General features: G+C 45.0%; 1 protein-coding gene across 4 annotated transcripts in view; it reads right to left on the bottom strand.

Moving 5' to 3' along the window:
• Nucleotides 1-11,665, bottom strand: part of LOC124337853 (zinc finger protein 1-like) — a 43,673-nt gene extending 32,008 nt beyond the window's left edge. For 2 of the 4 annotated variants that reach the window (XM_046791860.1, XM_046791862.1), the window contains exons 1-2: nucleotides 11,031-11,665; nucleotides 10,587-10,784 (exon numbers count right to left, since the gene is read on the bottom strand). In XM_046791860.1, coding sequence (XP_046647816.1) covers nucleotides 10,587-10,632 — 46 coding nt within the window. In that variant the 5' untranslated portion in view covers nucleotides 10,633-10,784; nucleotides 11,031-11,665. Of the gene's footprint in view, nucleotides 1-2,494; nucleotides 2,516-10,586; nucleotides 10,785-11,030 lie in introns of those variants that run through there. The other 2 variants (XM_046791861.1, XM_046791863.1) reach the window with 2 other exon arrangements.
• Between the last annotated feature and the right edge of the window lie 5,227 nt (nucleotides 11,666-16,892).

The raw sequence follows: 16,892 nt of genomic DNA, 5'->3' as shown, positions 1-16,892 counted from the left end.
GAATAAAAATAGAAGCCAAAAACGACGGCCCTCCATTCTATACGCACACGCATATACACACACGCACGCAGAGAGCTCCTCCTCCCCCTTGCTCGTTCTTGTGCTTCACCGCCCGCCGTCAGCCTGGCGCCTGGGGATGGAACCTGTCTCCTACTACCGTTCGCTATACTCCTGCACACTCTTCTCTCTCTCTCCTTATTTCCGCCTGTATGCAGCGTACCCCTATTTCACAAGGGAGAGAGACATGTGTGTGAGTGTGTAGTTTCTTTGTTCTCTTTGTTCCAGTTGCCCTGGTGCCGACCAATCGGTGAGCAGTGTGCAGTGCTGCGTGTGCCTTTTTATCACGTGCACACCCCTTACACCTGTGAGTGTTGGTTCGCTCACAGGTAAAACGGCCCTTTTTCTGATTGGGGGACTCGATTTGGGTTCGCCACACCCTCTTTCTCAGGTCTCAACTTATGGCGGAACAGGTGCCTTAGTAACGCTCCAAACCAATCACTTGAGTGGCTTTTTTCTTCTGAACCCAATGGAAGAAAACTTTGATTCGGTTACGGCATTTCCCAGGATGACATTTGGCGTTTAAGAATTTTGGCTCCGGTTGGAGCCTGGGGGAAAAAAAGAAGAAAGAAAGAAAGCAAAACAGCATTGAAGGGAGGCAGGTGAATGTCAGTTGCGGCTGTCAGAGACGAATTCGTAGCATAGGAGGCGACTCTAGGAGGAGGTGAAATGGGAAGAAAGCGGAAACTTGTGAAGGGTGGCATCTTCAAGTGGTTTTTCTCCGGTTCGACTGGAGTCGAGAGATGAGGAGACATTGAAGATGGCCGTGCGAGTATATGGGAGGCAAAAAGCAGAGCAGAGCAGAGCAGAGGCTGGCTCTATGGAATATATATAAAATAAGGCGGCTCCTTCTCCTCTCGCTGCACTATGTATAAGGCGGCCAGGAGCCACTTGAAGGGCGCGAGATGAGCAAAGCTGGGCGAGAGTCAGCAACAGCTGCCAAGGAGATAAAGTTCCCGTGTGAAAATGGCCCCGTTTCGCTGTTGCTGCGCTTTTTACAACCCTGGTAGGCTGGAAATCAACGAGATGCTGGGGACAGGAAGAAGTAGAAGATACTGCACAACTTCTAATCAAATCCAGCCAGTCAGCCAGTCCCAAGTCCATTGCGACGCACACCGAGAGAAAACAAACAAAACAACATTTCCCCACCAAAAAAAATGAGAGCAAAAAACTTGGTGGGTTGTGTGAAAGGTGGCCCTCTGATGACATCACCACAAACTTCAAACCGTCTGGCCATCGAAAAACGACGAGAAGAGAAGAAGAAAAATCAGACACACATTGACCTAGAAAAAATGTAATGTGGAAATGATAACCACAGCCTGTCTACCTCCCCTCCTGCGCGCACAGTAGTCATTTGTATAAACAACTACCACTGTGACAGCCGAAGAAAAACTCCAAAAAATCCAAGTCGGAGGGGATGCTGTTTTGCTAGACAGTAAACCCCCCTCGTCATCCGATATCCACCACCAGCACATCTTGATTTCATTTTCTCAAGAATAGCCAACCGAAAAAAAGTCGCCCTCATTTTTTTTTTTTCCCTTCCAAAAACAAAAGAAAAACGGTCAAAACTCAAATCACACACACGCCGTGTCCTCAAAACTCGGCAAACTCCTATATTAACATCCTGTTGTCATTTCGAATAGTTTAAGAAAATAACAAATAAGTCATTCTGCCTTCGTGAGTGCACTGCAACGTTCAGAAGAAAAATAAAAGAAGAAGATAAGATTGATCGCCGATCTTTTTTCTTTCCTCCGTTGCCATCGAGCCACGGTTGCGCTTTTTTTGTGTGTGTCTTCTGCCTTCTCTTATGATTCTCGCTCATCATCAAGTGCGCACACAACTGCAGGCTCCGATAAAAAAGAAAAGAAAAAGAACAGATGGGAGGTGGCACAGAATAGAAACACAAAAAAAGAAGAGCGCAAACTGCACCGTGAGCGCGTTCGATCCGTCGTGATGCATCGTCGTCATTTCCTTGCTTTCTCTCTCTCTTTCTCTATCACCCCTTTTAGCATTATATTATGCCTTGTGCGTAGCTGTACGTGTACTGTATCTCTTCTTTTTCTCTCCGTGTTCACGCCATCCGGCACCTTCACGAATAATCAAATGCGGCGAACTTACATAACCAACAAGGGAAATTTGAAACGATAAGATTTCGGGCTGGTAAAAGAAATAAATCCCAGTCGAGTCACGGATTTTCATTCGTTTCCCTTTTTCCAATTGGATTTATTTCCTTAACTTCACAAAAATCGTGATGGATGATCGGTTTAGAGCGGGATGAGAGCGACAGCATCTCTCTATCGCCCTTTTTATTCCCGCCGTTATAGGGGAGAGAAAAAAGATATTATATAATAAATAGAGGGAGAGAGAAAAGGAAAGAAACGAAGAATAAATCAAATCCATTCGAGTTTTTAGGCCTGGGATTCCGCAGGGCGCTCACCAAATCAGAGAGGAGGACGACGCCGCGGAATACATTTAAAAAAGGAGGACACCACTAGAGAGAGTCAAGGAAAAGGCCAAGAGAGTTGTGCCCTTGATGGATGGTGGATCATTTCCAATTCAATCCTGGAATGAATCACACAGAGCATAACGAAACACACAAGTGAGTCGAGAGAGAGCCGAGATAGAAAATCGTCTATGCTTCGAGAGTTTGGCGTCTAGTATCAAACCGGAATCCGGAACTTCCGCAACACTATATAGAATCAGGGCATCAGGAGGAGCAGCCCAGTCGAAAAGACGACACAAACACACAAGAAGAAGAAGAAGAAGAAGAAGAGAACGGAGATGGATCGACTCGATCGTCAACGGCTTTTCAAAACACACAAGAGAATAGCAACCAACTCTAATAACTTGTATCAAAGTTGGATCTATTTCCAACAAATTATATATCTTCAACAGCATTCCGAATTGACGCACATATTGCAAGAAGAGAATGGCGCAACTTTGGTCGACGACGCAATTTCCCTCGATCAAAGTCGATTTCCAGATAACACGGCCGCCTATCGCTAATGAAGATCTTTCCGCAGCTGCGTTGAGTTGTTATTATTATTACATTCCCTTAACAAGAGCGATTTTCAAAAAGGCTTTTCCCCCCTCCTCCAAAAAAATAAGCAATTTCATGTAATAAAACCCACTGATTTTTCCACCGGTAAAAAAAAAAAATCTTTGAGCGGTACATTATACGGTGAATGAGAGAGTAAAGCGGTTTCTTCATCAAACAAGCTTAACCAACGCACATATAGGACTCGGTGTGTAGCCATCGGCGCTTCCTATTATTATACAAAGACTTTTTATATACAGGGCAGTGAGTCCATCACCGGGAAACGTCTTGAAAGTGGAAGAAGAAGAGATGAGGATTACACATACCTCTTGTCTTTTTAGGCCCAGCCCAGAAGAGTCAATACCTTTCGGATCCCCGTTCTCCCTGACTCTGCAAAGCCGGACACGGCCAACCAACAGCCGGGCAGTAAATAACCCTAACCTCCAGCGTATATACAGTATAGGCGTATAGCCCACACACAAGAGAGACGACATATATAGACAGAGCAGGTGCATTCATCGAAGCCCCTCTGGCGGAGACAGAATGGGATCGATAGCCGCCGCTCCCGAATCTTATTCGTCGATTACATATACTGTTCTAAGGCCGCCAACCAGCAACGGTGATGGCTACTGCACATAAGAGCCGATGGATGGACTCTGCCTCAAGAGCCAACTGTGCCGGAGCTATAAACTAAGTCCGCAGTGACCTCGACTTTGTTTGATGGTGGAAGTAGAGAGGAGGGAGTGGGAGGAAGGGGCCGAGGATCCTTAAGGATCGCCAAGCCCAGCACAGTCTTATAATACGGTACTAGTAGTCGTACGTAGTAGTACCTATCGAGTATGTGCTGTATATACTTTCTGTATGTTGAGCGGGAGAGAAGCGGGGGAGCAGCACATAGACACGAAGTTTCGAATAAGCGGCCCGGATGTGAAAACTTGACGACGACTGGCCATTTGAGATGACGGCGGTGGTGGCTCATTAGCGATTCAAGTCATTGCGCAACCTGAGGGGGGAGGAGGTTATCCAGCAGCCAAATCATAAACCGTCACACACAGCTACAGGCCGCCGCCGTGTGTGTCCGTCGTTCGGTGCTTCCACTTCCACGTCGGATGCGGCTGATTTCGTTTCCTAGTTTGACATGTCATCCATCACGTGAATGTCAGCGTTTTCCCGACGTAGTAGACCTCCAATCAGATGAGGACGGACGGACGCAGCAGAAGGCCTCGATTAAACGGGCTTCAATGAACTCGCGCTGTATGAGAGAGACAAGCGTTCCTGTGCTCTCCGCCCGGTGGAAAACTTTTTCTCCTCTCCCCCCCTGGCCCACAGTAAATTCAATCAGAGTCGAGAAAAGAAGAAGAAGATAAACGAAGAAGATAAACGAAAACGTTGACTGGAAAGGAAAATAAATGAAATGGAAGCTCTTAAGGGAGTTGACTGGGCTGTGTAGCCGAGGTATTTATAACAGCCCATTTCTACTCGGCTACAAAACTCTTGTAACTACCGTCTGAAACACAATGATAGGAGGAACCAAGGAGAAAGGAGGAGGGTCTTACGACGACGGTGCGCAGGTGTTGCCATCCATCCGGAAAACGAACCCCTCGACTGTTTTCCTCGAGTCACACACGCAGGAGTCGTCAAAACTTATTTGCAGATACTTTTGTTTTCTGAGGAGGGGAGTACGTAGTAGTAGAAAACAAAAATGGCCGATGGACGAGAAAAAGAGAGAGAAAGAAAAGGAATCCAATTGGAACGGAACCGAGTCTGCACCGGTAGCTAGCCAACAAACAAATGGATCGCGGGAATTCTTTGCCTTCCACGAAAAGAAAAAAAAAGAAATCCAAAACCAAGCTAAGGCGAAATATGGCGACCCGAGTCTTCTTTTCTTTTCTAATTGCTGGTCAGTCTATTTCTAATGAGAAAAAAGTGGCGCATGCCGGAGTGTCTAAAATGATTAGACACTCTTTGCTGACTGGATGTATAGTGCAATATCATCTTCTCGTCATGGCGAAATCGAGTGCCAACAACACCACCACCACCACCAAGATGACTAAGGTGTTTGGTGTTATCGGAGAAGCCACGACGATTTGCGTTCCCTTATGTCGTCGTTAGCTATGCGTTCCAATCATCACGTGATTGATTGGTCGAAACGTAAAGACTTTGGATTCTTCTTCCCGGTAATGCGACGGGGGAGGGAGGGCAGTTAGTTAAAAGGGATGAGATCCGATCGGCGTGAAAGTCGAGACACCAATACATACACCCAATCAACTTTTTCACACAAACAGCAGACGTCGTTCGTTCACTTCCTGTGTGATGTGCTACACGCAAATTTAACTAGACTTTTTCCGCTCTTTCTTTTTCGCAATTTGGCCGTGAACTTGAGACAGGGATCGCCCATGAACCTTCGTTTAATTTAAGAGAAAAATTTCCCGATAGTTTGTTCGTTTGCTGGAAAAAAAAACAGTTTGACGGGCAGGAAATGCCAAGGTTTGGGGCGGTTTTAGAGTGGGGGGGAAGAGCGATAAGGATTTTTTCTTTCGTGACTTTGAACGTGAGATTACACATTGGAACAGGTTGTCTTTCAATCAAGAGCGAACTAGTCAACATCCTCCCCGTCGTTCTAGGGCGAAATGCCGTTGGCAAGTTGATCGGATGAGATCAACCTATAAATACGGAATCGTCTGCTTGTGCTGTGTGTGTGTAAAAGGATTGTCGATGTCGGCGGGTGCATAGTGCACCCAGCACAGGTCTCCAATCTTTGGCGAACACGAAGAAGAAAAACACACACAGCACGAACGAATAGGGAGAGAAAGAAGAGGACATGATGAAGAGACGTAGAATGGGAATCCAAAAAGAAACGCCCCACACACACACACACACATACGCACACAGACCCGTGGGTGCATTTCTCCCAGCGTTCGTGTATATAGTACACGGGAGCGGAGCGGAGAGAGACTGCTGCTGCTGATTTCGTTGAGCATTTCGGGCACGTCTCCAGCTGTTCGTCCTTTTAAGCAATCCTCCCTCCTTCCTACACTCACCCACCCCACCTTCTCCTTAAGTCTTCTCCACCATAGCATACCCACCACCCCTCATCCGGCGGGAAGTAAAGAGTAATTCTGTTTGCTCTCGTTACACTTTCCACCATTTCTACTCTCTTTTTCCTCTCTTTCTCTTTCTCTCTCTGTGTGTTTCTGCGTCGATAAAAAGATACAAACCTCTTCTCCTCCCGGGGAGGTTTAGAGGTAAGATCAATTCCACACAGGTACACACACACAGGCAGTATAGCGGTGCGCCGGCCGGAATTCCGTGTGCCCTGTTTGAACGGTGGCTGGAAGAAGAAGTAAAGAAAAAAAGGGGGGAGAGAAAGAGAGAAAAGTAAACTTTTTGAATCGAATCCAAGACCCCAAAGTTGCGTGCCCTCCTTCTTTCCTCCTTTCTGGGATGACATTTGCATGTAAAAAGACACAACGAATGGGAGTCACTTGACGGCAGGCAAACTATTGCCAAGCTGGGGGAAAAGGGCATTTTACTTCAACCGACTAATCACCAAGCGCACCAAAGGAATTGTGGAGGGAAGGGGGATTCGAATTTTAATTAATCCGCTTCCCGGATTTTTTCCCCTCCCCCGTCACAAAAATCCAAGGTAGGAAACACGAGATTACGTCATCTAGCGTCTCAAACCCGAAAGAGAAAAATCCCATCCATATATAAGGTAGTCGACGTAACTCGATTGCTGTCGATCTTCATCCGACCGGGGGGCCTTTTACACGATCCAGCGGCGGGCGGGCGGATGGAATGCGCACATCAAAAGGGGGGGGACAGCGCTTTTGCCTTTTGGGATGAAGGTAAAAAGGGAATACGAAGAGGGAAGAAAAAAGAAGAAGTGCAGAGAGAAAGAGGAACATCCGGATGAGAGAACCGCCAGTCAACTGGAAGCTGGATCATCGGGCCGCACACTTTGGCTTCTCTTTCTCTCTTCTGACTCTTTTCATCATCAAGCACCCTCTACAGTGCGCCGACCGTAACGATGGACCACTCGAGACCATCTGGCAGTTCCCCCTATCTATCTAGCTCTCACTTTTCTTTCTTGTTTCTTATAAAAAGATGAGAACGAAATTGCGATGGAAGAGTTTTAGGGAAAAATAAAAGGCGGGCCGGACTTGCTTACCTAGAGCCGTTGGCCAATTCCCCAAAGATTCGGCGTGAATCAAAAGTTTTATTCCAGTCGATTCAAATGTCCAAATAAGTGTGAACGTGCCCATCTACTGGCCTCAAGTCCAGTTTGGTATTTAGTGATTTAAAAGGAATAGCAAAAGATGGAAGGAGAAAAAAGGAGCGCAAGAGTATCTCATACGCGAGGGTAAAGCGCGTTCTATCGATTTTCCACCTTGTCTTCGTGCAACGCCAGCTCATTATGCCCCTTTTCTCTGCCTGCCCGTCCGCCCTCCTTCCCTCCATCCATCTATCCTCCCTCCCCAGAAAAATGTCGGCTCCTTCTTCTTCTTCCCCCCTTCTTTTGTTGTGTGTAAGTGTGTGTGTGCGTGGCGCCATCTCGATGGTATAACCGTCTATGCTGCTCTTCTTGGCTTGAGCCAAGAGGTCGGAACCTCCGTCTTACCTTGCCAATTTCCGCTCCACGTCCTTTTTATACATCGCTCCTCCTTGAAGGAGAAGGAGAAGCAGCCATGACAGATGTAGACGACTTTTTCCTTTTTTGTGCAACTCGACTTGTTTTTTTCTTCTTCTTCTTTCCTTCAATGACTTTGGTTTAACTCGAGTGGATCGATTCTCTCTACGCGGTTGCTTTTATTCAAATGTTTGTTTCTTCCCTTTTCTAATTAAATCGCTATGTACTCATCAAGTTGAACTGGCGCGAGACTTGTAAGGAGTTTCTCCGGGGCTGATTGAATTGCTCTACAACACCTCTCTCTAGCGATCAATTAAGAACCAGAAAAGAAGAAAAAAAAATAACCGCGTGCGCGGATCAAGTAAAAAAGAAGAAAATAGACAATTCAGCAGAGGGAAAAATGGTCCGTTTTTTAAAAGAGAACGAACGGAGAGTACAGAACAGTTGAGAGAGAGGGGGGGGGCCCAGTCGTCAGGGAACGTATAAATAGATCCCCGCGCTGTAAGAAGTTTCCGTTTTCTCTACACACACACACAACGAGTCAGCCAGTCGAGTCAGCAGCAAAGTGGCGGCTTCCTCTCTCGTTCGTTCGTTCGCTGACGTTCAATAAGGAAATTGAAGACTTGGCCACCTTTTTTCTTTCGAATAAATATCAACCACGCACGCAAGAAGAGGGCAGGAGGGGGTAAAAAAATGTGCCGCATCATCGCAAAAAGTGATGGAAATGAGATCAGAATCCTTCTTATTACATCCAGCCGGAAGAGACAGGCGAAAAGAGGGGGGCAAGCGCGTGTCCAAATGTATAAGGACAGATCTCCTCGACCTACACAACACACGAGTGATTGATCTGCTACTACAACTCTACTTGGCGCTGAACTACCAAGAGAGTTGGAATCGCGTCGCACGAGCAGAAAATCAAATTAAAACAAAACAAAACACCAAAATGGTAATAGAGAGAAAGAGAGAGAAGGCCCTGGACGACACAACATTTCGCCCCATGAGTGATGAGTAGAGTCCACCGTCGGGGGTAAACGATGTCATCCATCTCTTCTTGTACCGAGTAAAAAAGGAAGATGAAATAAAATCCACTACACTTGAAAATGATTTCACCGCAAATAAATAAATTGTTTTCAGTCGATCAATTTTTTGAGAAATTCCGCCGAGTTGGAGCGCACTACGACGGAGTGTGTGTGTGTTATATCCATGACGCATTGGCGCCTTGTCATATCCCTGTATTATGTTAATAACACCGTTTCAGAATAATAAATGAAAACAACACACCCATGGTTCCCACCAGCGGGACTGACTTGATCCAATTTTCTCACGAACAAAAAGAGGTAGACAAGATGTGAGGGAGGGTGGGGGGTTGGGTTTTTGCCTTTCATCTTATATATTTATAGGTTAGGTGTCTAGCAAAGCGAACCGCGCTCTTACAACACACCTCCCCTCTCTCCCTCTCCTACCTCGGCTGGAGGAGTGTGGAAACTACCTCATACATTTTTGATCAACGACCTGTCTGGCGTGATGTTTCCCCGGAGATTGACTTGACGACACCGACGCCTATATACTCGGTACAACGACGACGACGACGACTACACTGTACACTTCCCTGTGTGCAGTTCACCTTTCTCTTCCTATAGTCTCTAAGGAGATATGACGAGGACGCTGCCGACGCCTATTTTATTTTCTTTTTTTAAATAAAGAAAAAAGGGACGTCGACTAAAGGAGGAAGGAGTAACTTCAGAGAGCCACTCCCGGATGTGTAATCCAATCAACCCACACTATAGCACTCACTAAGAGTGTGACTGTGTAGTAGTATAACCACGTTCTTTCTCATTTTCACCCTAGCTTCCAATTGGAGATGAGCAGGTAGATATTATATCCTGGATGACTTCCTATGTACAACGAATTGAGTTTCCTACACTGGGGCACAACAACAAAAAATAAAAGCCGAAAAAGAAAAAGGAGTGAGGGTCATTTGATTTTCCCTCCCGGTGCTCCCTCCTATTCTGATTGGTTTTACTCACAATAGGAGCTGAAGCAGCGGGCACACACGGCTCCTTATCTGCTGGTATCTCCTGAGCGAGAAGACAAAAGGAGGTGGTCCAGCTCCTGAGAAAGAGAAAGGGGGGGAGAGAAGTAAACGAGGACCAGATGAGGCCTCCAAGACACAAGAGAAGATGGGAGGCAAAGATGGCGACCGTGGCAGGGGAGGGACCGTGTGGTGTCCACCTGCGTCTCATTTATCACCGTGGAAACGGGGGCTCCTCTCTCTATTCTCCCCCCCATCCTTACAAAAGCAACGAGAGACTATCTGGGCCTTTTTCTCTCTTAAAGTTTTTACGACCTAACCTGCAATGCGATTGGTCGCCGGTTACCGACCGGACAAACATTCGACCAACCGTCATTTCCTTCCTTTTTTCTTTTTCGGGTTGGTGCTACTGCTGCTGGTAGTAGTAAGTTAATGGTTGCTCTCTGTCTATCTTTCTTTTTTATTTTCTATTGGAATAAAAGTCAATTGCACTGAAAGAAAAAGAGAAAAATGGCGTCTCTAATAAAAAAACAACAACGTGTCGGTGGGTGGCGAATATTTCTTAGTAGGACAATGTCGCCAGGATTGAAATTACAAGCGGTTCTCGCGGGTCATTGTTTTCTTTTCATTGACGTTTTGTTTTCTTGTTGTTTCTGATTGTTAACGATCAGTCGTAACACACACACACACCAGCAGGGTGGTCGCTCTCCCCCCCATACTCATTCCCACCCGAAATTCGAATCCCCCGCAAAAATTCTTTGTTTGAAATTCCCAAAACATAATAATAACAATTCACACGCAAATCATATAATCGAGTTTCGTTGGCTTACCATCAGGAGTTGGCACAAGGCGGCGTGATAGTCCCTTCTTTCTCATTTCCCTCCCGTTTCTCGTCTGTTTTTCGGGCTGATGATGTTTCAAAAAGTCAATTCTCACACGGCACAAGACACGAGGAAGAAGGGCACACTCGGTTAGTTGTTGTTGTTCCACCACTGAAAATGCAGTTCAGAAGTTGTCGACCATAACTTCTATTTAAAAAAATAAATAAAACAAGAACAGAAAGGTTAAAAATGACATTTGCAAACGGACGATGATGCAACGTATGTCCTCGAAAGAATGTCGACCGAGTGTCTGGATGTCATGAAAAAGACACAAGAGCCAAAAGAGAACGAAAAGGTATTTGAAAAGAAGAAGAAGAAGAAAATAAAAGTCGTTTGAGAAGGTGAAAAACAGTTAGTAGTAGTAAGTTCTATTTTTAAAAATCTAGAACGCACCTCACACACAGGCACTGACACACACGATGTACACTCACACACACACACACACGCACTACTACCAGACACGCGAGAGAGAAACTTCACTGTTGAAACACATGAAGGCGCACAGCACTGTGCTAATAGAATTTCTCTGGAAGATGTTTTCAAAAAAAAAAAAGAGTTGTCTGTTTTGTCGTGCAGGTGAAACCAACCAAACTCTTGGGCTGTGAATTCTTTTCGACACACGAGCGATTCGAGTTGAACTGGGAAATAGTTATCCCAAACTTTTATCGGATTCGTTCAATCATGGCCCCCAATCACTGACACTTGTCACTCTCCACAATTCCAAAAGTATTTCAGTTGTTCTCTCCCAAATTGGAGCCAAAAAACTATTTTCGAACGTACTAAAAAATCACGACGCACCAAAACACGACACGCGCACTGTCACACTGTTAAAAACAAAATCGAGCCAACAGAAAAACAAAAATTGTTTTCGTAAAGTTGCTGTTATAAAATGTGAATAATTAAAAAACGAAAATTGTTTTTTGTTGTGTTGTTTTCCAAACTGGCGTGGCCGTGCTGCAGCCGTGCTCGCAGACCTGTGCGCTACCTTCGCTGGTCCAACGGTGAATACCCGCTCAAGTTCAGCCAGGCAGGAATACCCAACTGCTTTTCTACAGCAGAGACTTTGGGAACGGTGCGGCAGCTTTAGGCGAACGCCCTCTCTGGGCCACTCTCCAATTGGGGGGCTGTCCACACCACCACCACCCCTCAACCCAACTAGTGCTAGTACCTACTCCTGTTGTGGCTTGACGCTATGCCCACCTTCTTTTTCGCCTCCCACTTTTTTTTTTCAAATAAAATAATACTCAATTTTTTTTTTTTTAATATAACCTTCTTCTTTCAATGGCTCCCCCCACTTTTTATTTTAAATGATTTCTTCAATATGTATATTTTTTCGTGTTATCAAATCAAACAGTTTTATTTCCAAATAGATGACGTTGGCGACCTATTAACGTTTTCCTTTTTGTCAATGTAAACACATCAGCCGTTGGTTTTTACGACGCAGTTTATAATTGACTCTGGCACAGCCAAAAGTTTTTTCTCTCAAATCTCAGCCGCCATTTTGTTATTTTCACCTGCGTTGTTGCGACAAACTGATGTAGAAACAAAAAGGCTGTGAAACCAAAGAAAAATGTTTTATTTTAATTTTTTTGTCATTGATCAAGTTCAAACGAGTTGTTATAGGACCATCAGAGGCGGGCCAGCCACCCGGTTTGTGTACGGTTGAATAGGTTTTCCCATGGCTAACCGACAAGAGTGGGAGGAGCTAACGGCAGGAAGTGGAGAGGTGTCGTTGGGTAGGTGGAGTTACGTATACTTTATAGCGCTTCTGATTTTATTTTTTATTTTCTTTTTTCGGTGAATCCACAGAAAAATGATAAGAATTTTGCGTGGATTTCCCCACGTGATGTAACGACTAGTGTGAGTTATAGTTTGATAGCCCAATTTAGTTATTTCCCCCAACCCCCTGTATTACTGTCACGTAGCGCTAGCTGACATCAATCTCATTTCCTTAGAGCTGCAGACTCGGTCGCTTTTCTAACGAAAACACACAAACGTTTAACAAGAGACAAAACGAAATCAACAAACAAAAATAGTCGAAAGGAAGAGGGCGGTGCTTATCGCTTATCCACACACCACCAACTTGTTAAAAATGTTTCCAACGGTGGAAAACTAGACTAATATTTTCGACATTTTTTCTTTTTTTTTCTTTTTGGAAAAACCAGAGCCCAGGAATTTTTCTTTTGTTTTAAAAATAAACGACATAATCATGGTTAAAGTTCGTACGAGAAAAGCTATGACTCATCCATCCTTCCGGATGGTCGTCAGCAGGTCTCTACTTGTAGGCCAAATCAAAGATGATGATCTGATAAGAGAAGAAGATGAAAATATAAGAAAAGATGAGTCAACATTTTACCTTGGGCACAGGCTCTGACGAATATATATTGACACTGCAGCACATTTGACCTTGCCTATATTACTTTATTTATTCATTGTTATCTTTTACTTTATTTTTTGGCGGCTCCGCAAAAAAAAAAAAGAAAAGAATAGAAAAATCTCCGTATCGATAATATTGACGATGTTTCTTCTTTATTTAAACGTTTGTGTGCTGTGCTGTGCTGGCTGACCTATACCAGTCAAAAGAAGAAGATATCAGTTGAAACTAGGTGTGTGAATGTGTTCGGCGAACAGGTAGAACACGTCACACAGTCCCAAAGGGACCCAAGAGAACACAAGGTCTCCTGACAAGATTATTTACCTTTGAACAAGGGGGCCAAAAAAAAAGGGTTTTTTCTTTGACCCCCACCTGGGGTTCCTTCTCTGCTATCATAGCGAGTCGGCGATAAGGACTTTTATTATTTTCACACGAGAAAAGAAAAAAGAACTTAACAAATAGAGCGGAGAGAAGCTGCTGGCTTTGTTTAGGAGCGAGAAGAAGAAAAGTATTTTGTCGTCCCTGCTGCTTTTATTCTCCAGCCGCGCTTTTGTCTTCTCTTAACTGCAAACAGCTGTTGAATAGGCAATCAACATATTTCTATCGCCAGCAGATTTATTTCATTCCACCACACACGTTTTTCGTCTTTGCGCGTTGCTGGCGAATTTATTAATTTCTCGTCTGTTCGTCATTACAACAACCAGACCAGGTGTGTGTACAGTGCGAAAAGAAATTGTCGATCCATTGGGTTTTATTTTTTTCGTTCGTGAATGACCTTCCTCCCCTTCGTAAAAAAAAATCAAATGGAGTTGGGGGGGATGTGAACACTTTGTGTGTTCGTGTCGTCGAACAATTCCGCAAGGCACGATTTATCTCTCCCCCTTTTTTTATTATTGGTATTTTTTTATTTCGCCTTTTTGTGTGCAGACGCTATATAGTGTCAGCTCCGAAGCCCCGACACCTCTTTTGTTATGCTAATTGAGAAGGGAAGTAGAAAGAGAGAGTGACGCATGGAAATGAATCGGCTGCTACTGATGTGTGTGTGTGTGCCACTGTGTATGTGTGCTGCTGCTGTGCAGCTCTCCTCTGATCAATACAAAGTGGAAATGATTCCTTCATTCGCCATATAATTTGTCAAAATCCAGTTAACCACCCGCAGGGGTTCAACCTCCCCTTATCTATAATTCATTTTCAATTCATTCATTTCCTTTTTTTTCTTTAATAATAAAAAAATAAAAAAATATCAATTACATTTTTTCGGGATAATTGCCTTTCAAGGTTTGTCACGAGATCAATTGGAAGACGTCACGTCACGTGTGGTGGTTACACATGTAATTACGTAAGTAATATTTCCTGAAAGTTGCGTGTACTCTGGGTCCGGTTCAACACCGCCTTCTTTTTCCTCGGCTTCCGTTACCGAAAAAACCGCCAAACCAAAATTTCGTTTTTCCCCTTTTTTTGGGGTGGTGGTTAAACACAAACACGCCGATGATAATAGGATAACCTCAGGGAAATGACAAGGCCATTTTCTCCGACTATTTAAAAAACCCAAAAAACCCTGCCGCCCAATTGCGAATGTTTTTAAACGAAGATGATCGATTGCCGTCGATTGCGTAGACAAGGTCAATTGAGATATCTCTCTCGTCAAACTGGTTCCTCAATCTCTTTATGTAAAAATGTCAAAAGCGGATGCCAATGGAGATGAGACTCCCCTGTTTTATACGTAACATATAGATAAGACTTTTGACTCCAGCGCAGCAAATAGCCATAGTCTGTTGTCGCAATAAGAATCGAGTTGGCTCTCTTGTATAATAAAACGCATCAGCGCCAAAGATCCTTGTAACTTTTTCTCTTCTCTCCTCTTCTCTCTTTCTAGTGATGCTAATCTCGGCGTCGGTCGGAGTGGGGTTGGCTTCTAATCCGCGCCGTACACACACGGCAGCAGACGGGCAGGAGCACTCTTCTCTCTCTCCCTTTTTATTCCTGTATAGAGTCGGACTCATCACCGTCCTATTCATCTTTCCCTCTCTCTTTTCGCCCGGCCGCCAATGAGCGCAGCGTCTAGACGTCCGTCCATTTCTCTATACCGGGGTGGGGGGGAAACTCTTGGCTGCTGCTCTCCCTCATTTTATTTTGCGTTACATACGGAACAGTGTGCATATAGGGAGAGAAAGAGATACTACACGTGGCGAGATTTCTCGACCACCACCACCATCATTTCCCGTCTGTGTAGGAACAAGGACGCAGGCGCGTGTCATCCGAAATGTACAAGAAGAGAAGGGCCCATTCTTCATGATATACACCTCCCGTATCCACTGCTGGATCGCACCATTTTTTTTCTTCTTCTTCTTCTGCTTTGGCCGGCACTGGCCTTTGCGGATCAATTTGATGATTTATTTACCCTCCTTCCTGCCTATAAAAATATATAAATTATCATCGGTACATAGACGTAGGAGGCTGGCGTCGTTGTACGCTAGTCGGACGGACGCTGGAAAAAGGAAATGACCAAAGTCGTTATTATTATGATGATGATGATTATTATTATGATTATTATTATTTAGATGAAGGGAAAAGGGGGGAAATAATTCATCTCGAGACGTTTATTTTTCATCTTCTTGGCGAAAAGGCGCCCAACAAAGAAAAGAAAAAGGCAATTAAGTAGAAAAGGTCCGCCGTCGGCGTCGGCGTCGGACTTTGTGTCCAGGTATGTGTGGCGTCGTTTCTCTTCTCTTCTTCTCTTCTTCACTTTAGCGTCGACGTAGTTTACGCGCAACATGGTCGGATGGACGCCTGTTATTTCCCTCCCATCCACCCACCCACCCCACTCCTTTTTCCCCTGATGAATAAATGTTGTAACAAATTGTGTGTTATGTGTGTGGGAGAGAGCAGAGCAGAGCAGAGCAGAGCATCGCTCTGTCCGTTTTTCGGATGATCGCCGGGATGAGTTGGGATGTGTGCGGGCGCGTGCGCAGCCGAGCGTCGGTTTTTATAACAACAACAGGAGGAGGAGGAGGAGGAAAAAAAGGGAGAGAGAGATCACAGGGAGAAGATGAGGAGGAGGTAGTGGGGGGATTGGAATGAATAGAAAAAGCTACGGGCCAGCAGCAGCAACTGCTTCCCCCCCCCCTCTCCACCGATGAAACTCCCGTCGATGTCGGACGTGATCGACTGTGCAAACGTTTGTCAAAGCTTAAACAAGCCGACGCCGCTCTAACCCGTCGACCTTTCCCCCTCCTCCCCCATCCCCCTTGTATAAAGAGAGAGAAAAAAAAGCAATGACGACGTTCCATTGTCCGTGTGCACCGGCCCAGGTTTTTAGGTGTACAGCAGCAGCAGCGGAGGAAAAAGGAAAAACTCGACGTCCCCACCCGCCACCGCATTACCACCTCCCACTCCTCCCCTCCCCCCACCCCACTGTACTATACTCTTTTTAACGTTCTTCTTCAGTAGCAGATTTCCAGCTCTCTTTTAGTAGTATAGTAGTAGTCGTCGAGTATTAGCTTTTGGGTGGTGGTGGTGGGGGGGTATAGAGGGGGGTTCTCTTCTTCTTCTTCATCTCCCACATATATATAAAAGCCGAATAAATCTGGCAGCAGGGGTTATGGTATACTATGTGTGTATGTACCTTTTATTACATAACGCCGCACACCACTGCCATCTTTTTACTGTATAGATATTATTTTGATAACTGTTTCTATATCAGCGCTCTTCGATCAAATCCCTGGCTACAGAGTCACAGCAACCAGCAGCTCGGCACGACGACATATTCTCACACGTTGCCAAAATAGGAATAATAAATCCCCCCCTCCCAAACGAATAGTTTAACCCTTACATTCAGAAAATTCCACGAAAACCGTAAAGCCTTCCGCCCTTTTTTACAA

The sequence above is a fragment of the Daphnia pulicaria genome, chromosome 4 (assembly GCF_021234035.1).
Source record: "Daphnia pulicaria isolate SC F1-1A chromosome 4, SC_F0-13Bv2, whole genome shotgun sequence".
Taxonomy (NCBI): Eukaryota; Metazoa; Arthropoda; class Branchiopoda; order Diplostraca; family Daphniidae; genus Daphnia; species Daphnia pulicaria.
The sequence above is the reverse complement of the archived record's forward strand: the minus strand, read 5'-3'. Positions and strand labels throughout refer to the sequence as shown.